Source organism: Oncorhynchus masou, unplaced genomic scaffold, assembly GCF_036934945.1.
Source record: "Oncorhynchus masou masou isolate Uvic2021 unplaced genomic scaffold, UVic_Omas_1.1 unplaced_scaffold_10389, whole genome shotgun sequence".
Lineage (NCBI taxonomy): Eukaryota > Metazoa > Chordata > Actinopteri > Salmoniformes > Salmonidae > Oncorhynchus > Oncorhynchus masou.
Genome location: NW_027000089.1, coordinates 1 through 9,186, shown reverse-complemented (window position 1 = coordinate 9,186; position 9,186 = coordinate 1). Strand labels below are relative to the sequence as shown.

At 45.7% G+C, this 9,186-nt stretch overlaps 1 protein-coding gene across 1 annotated transcript; it reads right to left on the bottom strand.

Moving 5' to 3' along the window:
* Positions 1-1,415: 1,415 nt before the first annotated feature.
* Positions 1,416-3,162, bottom strand: LOC135528808 (probable E3 ubiquitin-protein ligase HERC1; the record flags this gene model as incomplete). Its single annotated transcript, XM_064957863.1, has 5 exons — positions 3,079-3,162; positions 2,550-2,815; positions 2,324-2,376; positions 1,860-2,057; positions 1,416-1,596 (listed from the first exon to the last, which is right to left on the bottom strand). Coding segments are annotated over exons 1-5 (782 nt in total), but the record flags the coding sequence as incomplete, so codon positions are not given.
* Between the last annotated feature and the right edge of the window lie 6,024 nt (positions 3,163-9,186).

Below are 9,186 nucleotides of genomic sequence, written 5' to 3'. Positions count from 1 at the left end.
AGTAACATATCACAGCCCTGAAGTGTTCTACAGTAACATATCACAGCCCTGAAGTGTTCTACAGTAACATATCACAGCCCTGTAGTGTTCTACAGTAACATATCACAGCCCTGAAGTGTTCTACAGTAACAGATCACAGCCCTGTAGTGTTCTACAGTAACATATCACAGCCCTGTAGTGTTCTACAGTAACATATCACAGCCCTGTAGTGTTCTACAGTAACATATCACAGCCCTGTAGTGTTCTACAGTAACATATAACAGCCCTGTAGTGTTCTACAGTAACATATCACAGCCCTGTAGTGTTCTACAGTAACATATCACAGCCCTGTAGTGTTCTACAGTAACATATCACAGCCCTGTAGTGTTCTACAGGAAACAGATCACAACCCTGTAACCGTAACATCACAATCAACCGTAACATATAAACCACTTTATCACTAGAACAACGGCACAGGAATTGTTTGATGAATACTCTGACATTTGGCCTGTCAGAATAACAATAACAGAAGCTTCCAGCTCAATGTTTTCAGACCAATTTAAAACGTTTCATAAGACGTTTTGGAGGTGAAATAACAAGCTACTTCTCAGAGTAGCAAATGTGTATTGAAATACCTCATCAGAGGAGGAGCCTGGAATGTAGCCACTGTACAGTAGAATGGAATATGCTGTTGATGGACTCTCTGAACAATAGACTAGCCCACATCTCTCTGAACATTAGACTAGCCCACATCTCTCTGAACAATAGACTACACTCTCTGAACAATAGACTAGCCCACATCTCTGAACATTAGACTAGCCCACATCTCTGAACAATAGACTAGCCCACATCTCTCTGAACATTAGACTAGCCCACATCTCTCTGAACATTAGACTAGCCCACATCTCTCTGAACATTAGACTAGCCCACATCTCTCTGAACAATAGACTAGCCCACATCTCTCTGAACATTAGACTAGCCCACATCTCTCTGAACAATAGACTAGCCCACATCTCTCTGAACATTAGACTAGCCCACATCTCTCTGAACATTAGACTAGCCCACATCTCTCTGAACATTAGACTAGCCCACATCTCTCTGAACAATAGACTAGCCCACATCTCTCTGAACAATAGACTAGCCCACATCTCTCTGAACATTAGACTAGCCCACATCTCTCTGAACATTAGACTAGCCCACATCTCTGAACATTAGACTACCAATAATAGACTAGCCCACATCTCTCTGAACATATAGACTAGCCCACATCTCTCTGAACATTAGACTAGCCCACATCTCTCTGAACATTAGACTAGCCCACATCTCTCTGAACATTAGACTAGCCCACATCTCTCTGAACAATAGACTAGCCCACATCTCTCTGAACATTAGACTAGCCCACATTGTGAGATACCGATCCAATTAAACAAACCAACCTAGAGGATGTTTGGGAGAGTGCTCTCATCACCATGCTGTATGCCAGTAGTATCTGGGCTGTAGAGGTGACTCTCCTAAGAGCCTGCAGTCTGTCCTGAGGGTCTCTCAGCGATGCAGCCTGCTCCCCCAGAGTCAGAGGGCCGGAGGAACCTAACCCCTTAGTGTCAGTGCTGACCACACCTGTATACCAGAGATACACAAAACATTACAACATCTGTGTGAGCATTTGAAAATATTTCACAGTATGTTTGAGTTAGTTTGAAACTTTCCCACGAATTCTCTGATTTTTTCAGAAATTCCAGTTGAAGATTTGTAGGTCGCAGGACTTCCTTGCAACTTATTCCCTGTTGATTCCAGAAATTCTCCAACCGTGGAGTTTTGGTATAATTTGGGGATTCTGCAATCCTAGTTTGCTGCATAATGCTTTATGTGAAGTACAGTACCTTTCTGGATCATTGATCCGTCAGGGTTACTGGTGCTGTTGACCAGCGCTCCCAGCGGGTCGTTTTCTGTGAAGGGGATGGGGTCTGGCACCAGCTTCTTCTCACTCAGGCCCAGAGGTCTCAGCAACACCCCAAAGTCCTCCAGCCCAGTCAGCCGGTCTGGGTCAGAGTCGTCTAGAGGGCCCAGCTCCCAGTCTTCTGGTTGGAAGAAGCAGATATCGTCATGAGTCATCTTTTTATTTATTTTAAATGTATTTATTCATATTTTCATTTAGTCTTTATTTAAGACCCATGAGGTTAGAAACCTCTTGTGAGGGGGACCTGAATGTGATTCACCAGATGATTCGCTGTCTCCGAGCACATGGTGAATTTATTATAAGAAAACATTGGTTCACTGGGAGTCACTTAAACATATGATTCACAGAGCAGAAGAAACCGTGACAAATAGAGGGTCAAATCCTTACCATCGGAGGTGCTGTCCAGTCGTCCAATTAAATCAGAAGCAAGCCCTTTCATTCTGAGGAGAGACAAACAGTATGCCTGGGAGTAACTGACAGACTCAAATGTTGTAGTACTTTTAACAAGTATATACAGTGTTACTATGCAGCTCGAAGGACTATGAAAAAGTGCATATTCGTGTGTGACTCCTGCACAAATAAGGCTTAAGCATAAAGTGCATATCTTACTCACCGGTCATGTTTGGATCCAATCTCCCCCAGGTTAGCTGCCAGGTACTTCTCTCTACAGGTGCTACAGAGCAGGTAGTAAGGGCTACCGGACCCACACTCCCCTCCGAACCACCCGTCCACGTATGCCCCAGTAGAGCGGTACCCTCGCCGCCCAGCGCTCTGGCCACAGCCCGGGTGATGCCTCTTCATGTGGTTGTTGAACTGCAGAGTCAGGGTGTTACACAGCTCACACTGTACCATGTCATGGGGCTGGTGCTCCTCGCCCCCCTGAGGGAAACAACAGCCATATCAACTGAACCGAACCAGGGTGTTGGGATCAATTCAACTTTTACAGTTACCTGCCTGAAATTGACTGATTTGAAATGGAATTGATTCCAACCCTGGCCTAAACCTTTTTTTCTAGTCCTATCCTACTGTTTGTCCTTTTTAATGAAGGCCGTTTGGAAGCCAAAACGTCATGTTTTTAAACTAAAAGTCATTGCGCTGATATATATTTCCCGGATCTGTGATTGTGAAATGTGATGTAGTACCTCGACCATCCAGAGGGTGTCTCTCCGAGCTGATGAACTCTCTAAACTGTAGCTCCTCATAGGGCTCTTCATGGTAGGGGTCATCCATGTACCCCAACTCTGACTCCTCCTCAGCAGAAAACGGGTGCGTCTCCGCCCTCTCCGGCCACTCAGACACCCCTGGGTCCTGCCTGTACAGCGGTGGGATGGGGTTGGGGACGGAGAGTCTGGTTGAAGAAAGGATGGTGGTGGAAATATAGTAGGTTAGCAAGAAGAAAATAGTCACAATGAACAGTACATGACTGTCTCTTTCTAATCTTTTCCCACTTCTTTTTTACACATAAAAACGACAGATAGCCCTCCAGAGGATAACATATGAAAGACAGATAGCCCTCCCAGAGGATAACACATGAAAGACAGATAGCCCTCCCAGAGGATAACACATGAAAGACAGATAGCCCTCCCAGAGGATAACACATGAAAGACAGATAGCCCTCCCAGAGGATAACACATGAAAGACAGATAGCCCTCCCAGAGGATAACACATGAAAGACAGATAGCCCTCCCAGAGGATAACACATGAAAGACAGATAGCCCTCCAGAGGATAACACATGAAAGACAGATAGCCCTCCCAGAGGATAACACATGAAAGACAGATAGCCCTCCCAGAGGATAACACATGAAAGACAGATAGCCCTCCCAGAGGATAACACATGAAAGACAGATAGCCCTCCCAGAGGATAACACATGAAAGACAGATAGCCCTCCCAGAGGATAACACATGAAAGACAGATAGCCCTCCCAGAGGATAACACATGAAAGACAGATAGCCCTCCCAGAGGATAACACATGAAAGACAGATAGCCCTCCCAGAGGATAACACATGAAAGACAGATAGCCCTCCAGAGGATAACACATGAAAGACAGATAGCCCTCCCAGAGGATAACACATGAAAGACAGATAGCCCTCCCAGAGGATAACACATGAAAGACAGATAGTCCTCCGAGAGGAGTAACACATGAAAGACAGATAGCCCTCCAGAGGATAACATATGAAAGACAGATAGCCCTCCAGAGGATAACACATGAAAGACAGATAGCCCTCCAGAGGATAACACATGAAAGACAGATAGCCCTCCCAGAGGATAACACATGAAAGACAGATAGCCCTCCAGAGGATAACACATGAAAGACAGATAGCCCTCCCAGAGGATAACACATGAAAGACAGATAGCCCTCCAGAGGATAACACATGAAAGACAGATAGCCCTCCCAGAGGATAACACATGAAAGACAGATAGCCCTCCCAGAGGATAACACATGAAAGACAGATAGCCCTCCCAGAGGATAACACATGAAAGACAGATAGCCCTCCAGAGGATAACACATGAAAGACAGATAGCCCTCCCAGAGGATAACACATGAAAGACAGATAGCCCTCCCAGAGGATAACACATGAAAGACAGATAGCCCTCCCAGAGGATAACACATGAAAGACAGATAGCCCTCCCAGAGGATAACACATGAAAGACAGATAGCCCTCCCAGAGGATAACATGTGAAAGACAGATAGCCCTCCAGAGGATAACACATGAAAGACAGATAGCCCTCCCAGAGGATAACACATGAAAGACAGATAGCCCTCCAGAGGATAACACATGAAAGACAGATAGCCCTCCCAGAGGATAACACATGAAAGACAGATAGCCCTCCCAGAGGATAACACATGAAAGACAGATAGCCCTCCCAGAGGATAACACATGAAAGACAGATAGCCCTCCCAGAGGATAACACATGAAAGACAGATAGCCCTCCCAGAGGATAACACATGAAAGACAGATAGCCCTCCCAGAGGATAACACATGAAAGACAGATAGCCCTCCCAGAGGATAACACACATGAAAGACAGATAGCCCTCCCAGAGGATAACACATGAAAGACAGATAGCCCTCCCAGAGGATAACACATGAAAGACAGATAGCCCTCCCAGAGGATAACACATGAAAGACAGATATAGCCCTCCAGAGGATAACACATGAAAGACGAGATAGCCCTCCAGGAGGATAACATATATGAAAGACAGATAGCCCCCCCAGAGGATAACATATGAAAGACAGATAGCCCTCCAGAGGATAAACATATGAAAGACAGATAGCTCCTCCCAAGAGGATAACACATGAAAGACAGATAGCCCTCCAGAGGATAACACATGAAAGACAGATAGCCCTCCAGAGGATAACACATGAAAGACAGATAGCCCTCCAGAGGATAACACATGAAAGACAGATAGCCCTCCCAGAGGATAACACATGAAAGACATGATAGCCCTCCCAGAGGATAACATGTGAAAGACAGATAGCCCTCCAGAGGATAACACATGAAAGACAGATAGCCCTCCAGAGGATAACACATGAAAGACAGATAGCCCTCCCAGAGGATACACATGAAAGACAGATAGCCCTCAGAGGATAACATATGAAAGACAGATAGCCCTCCCAGAGGATAACATGTGAAAGACAGATAGGCCCTCCCAGAGGCCAACACGTGAAAGACAGATAGCCCTCCAAAGGATAACACATGAAAGACAGATAGCCCTCCAAAGGATAACACATGAAAGACAGATAGCCCTCCCAGAGGATAACACATGAAAGACAGATAGCCCTCCCAGAGGATAACACATGAAAGACAGATAGCCTCCAGAGGATAACATATGAAAGACAGATAGCCCTCCAGAGGATAACACATGAAAGACAGATAGCCCTCCAGAGGATAACACATGAAAGACAGATAGCCCTCCAGAGGATAACACATGTGAAAGACAGATAGCCCTCCCAGAGGATAACACATGAAAGACAGACAGCCCTCCAGATAGGACAACACATGAAAGACAGATAGCCCTCCCAGAGGATAAACATATGAAAGACAGATAGCCTCCTCCAGAGGATAACACATGAAAGACAGATAGCCCTCCCAGAGGATAACATATGAAAGACAGATAGCCCTCCAGAGGATAACACATGAAAGACAGATAGCCCTCCAGAGGATAACACATGAAAGACAGATAGCCCCCCCAGAGGATAACACATGAAAGACAGGATAGCCATCCAGAGGATAACACATGAAAGACAGATAGCCCTCCAGGAGTGATAACATATGAAAGACAGATAGCCCTCCAGAGGATAACACATGAAAGACAGATAGCCCTCCAGAGGATAACACATGAAAGACAGATAGCCCTCCAGAGGATAACATATGAAAGACAGATAGCCCTCCAGAGGATAACACATGAAAGACAGATAGCCTCCCAGAGGATAACACATGAAAGACAGATAGCCCTCCAGAGGATAACATATGAAAGACAGATAGCCCTCCCAGAGGATAACACATGAAAGACAGATAGCCCTCCAGAGGATAACACATGAAAGACAGATAGCCCTCCCAGAGGATTAACACATGAAAGACAGACAGCTCCTCCAGAGGATAGCACATGAAAGACAGATAGCCCTCCCAGAGGATAACACATGAAAGACAGATAGCCCTCCAGAGGATAACACATGAAAGACAGATAGCCCTCCCAGAGGATAACACATGAAAGACAGATAGCCCTCCCAGAGGATAACACATGAAAGACAGATAGCCCTCCCAGAGGATAACACATGAAAGACAGATAGCCCTCCCAGAGGATAACACATGAAAGACAGATAGCCCTCCCAGAGGATAACACATGAAAGACAGATAGCCCTCCCAGAGGATAACACATGAAAGACAGATAGCCCTCCAGAGGATAACACATGAAAGACAGATAGCCCTCCAGAGGATAACACATGAAAGACAGATAGCCCTCCAGAGGATAACATATGAAAGACAGATAGCCCTCCCAGAGGATAACACATGAAAGACAGATAGCCCTCCCAGAGGATAACACATGAAAGACAGATAGCCCTCCAGAGGATAACACATGAAAGACAGATAGCCCTCCCAGAGGATAACACATGAAAGACAGATAGCCCTCCCAGAGGATAACACATGAAAGACAGATAGCCCTCCAGAGGATAACACATGAAAGACAGATAGCCCTCCAGAGGATAACATATGAAAGACAGATAGCCCTCCCAGAGGATAACACATGAAAGACAGATAGCCCTCCCAGAGGATAACACATGAAAGACAGATAGCCCTCCCAGAGGATAACACATGAGAAGACAGATAGCCCTCCAGAGGATAACACATGAAAGACAGATAGCCCTCCCAGAGGATAACACATGAAAGACAGATAGCCCTCCCAGAGGATAACATGTGAAAGACAGATAGCCCCCAGGGATAACACATGAAAGGATAGCCCTCCAGAGGATAACACATGAAAGACAGATAGCCCTCCCAGAGGATAACACATGAAAGACAGATAGCTCCTCCCAGAGGATAACACGTGAAAGACAGATAGCCCTCAGAGGATAACACATGAAAGACAGATAGCCCTCCCAGAGGATAACACGTGAAAGACAGATAGCTCCTCCCAGAGGATAACACATGAAAGACAGATAGCCCTCCCAGAGGATAACACGTGAAAGACAGATAGCCCTCCCAGAGGGATAACACATGAAAGACAGATAGCCCTCCCAGAGGATAACACATGAAAGACAGATAGCCCTCCCAGAGGATAACACATGAAAGACAGATAGCCCTCCCAGAGGATAACACATGAAAGACAGATAGCCCTCCAGAGGATAACACATGAAAGACAGATAGCCCTCCCAGAGGATAACACCATGTGAAAGACAGATAGCCCTCCCAGAGGATAACACATGAAAGACAGATAGCCCTCCCAGAGGATAACACATGAAAGACAGATAGCCCTCCAGAGGATAACACATGAAAGACAGATAGCCCTCCCAGAGGATAACACATGAAAGACAGATAGCCCTCCCAGAGGATAACACATGAAAGACAGATAGCCCTCCAGAGGATAACACATGAAAGACAGATAGCCCTCCAGAGGATAACATGTGAAAGACAGATAGCCCTCCCAGAGGATAACACATGAAAGACAGATAGCTCCTCCCAGAGGATAACACATGAAAGACAGATAGGCCTCCCAGGATAACACATGAAAGACAGATAGCCCTCCAGAGGATAACACATGAAAGACAGATAGCCCTCCCAGAGGATAACATGTGAAAGACAGATAGCCCAGGAGGATAACACATGAAAGACAGATAGCCTCAGAGGATAACACATGAAAGACAGATAGCCCCTCAGAGGATAACACATGAAAGACAGATAGCCCTCCCAGAGGATAACACATGAAAGACAGATAGCCCTCAGAGGATAACACATGAAAGACAGATAGCCCTCCAGAGGATAACACATGAAAGACAGATAGCCCTCCCAGAGGATAACACATGAAAGACAGATAGCCCTCCAGAGGATAACACATGAAAGACAGATAGCCCTCCCAGAGGATAACACATGAAAGACAGATAGCCCTCCAGAGGATAACACATGAAAGACAGATAGCCCCCAGAGGATAACACGTGAAAGACAGATAGTCCCTCCAGAGGATAACATACATGAAAGCACAGATAGCCCTCCCAGAGGATAACACATGAAAGACAGATAGCCCTCCAGAGGATAACACATGAAAGACAGATGGCCCTCCAGAGTGATAACACATGAAAGACAGATAGCCCTCCAGAGGATAACACATGAAAGACAGATAAAGCCCTCCAGAGGATAACACATGAAAGACAGATAGCCCTCCCAGAGGATAACATGTGAAAGACAGATAGCCCTCCCAGAGGATAACATATGAAAGACAGATAGCCCTCCAGAGGATAACACATGGAAAAGACAGATAGCTCCTCCCAGAGGATAACACACATGAAAGACAGATAGCCCTCCAGAGGATAACATGTGAAAGACAGATAGCCCTCCCAGAGGATAACACATGAAAGACAGATAGCCCTCCCCAGAGGATAACATGAAAGACAGATAGCCTCCCAGAGGATAACACATGAAAGACAGATAGCCCTCCCAGAGGATAACACATGAAAGACAGATAGCCCTCCCAGAGGATAACACATGAAAGACAGATAGCCCCCCAGAGGATAACATGTGAAAGACAGATAGCCC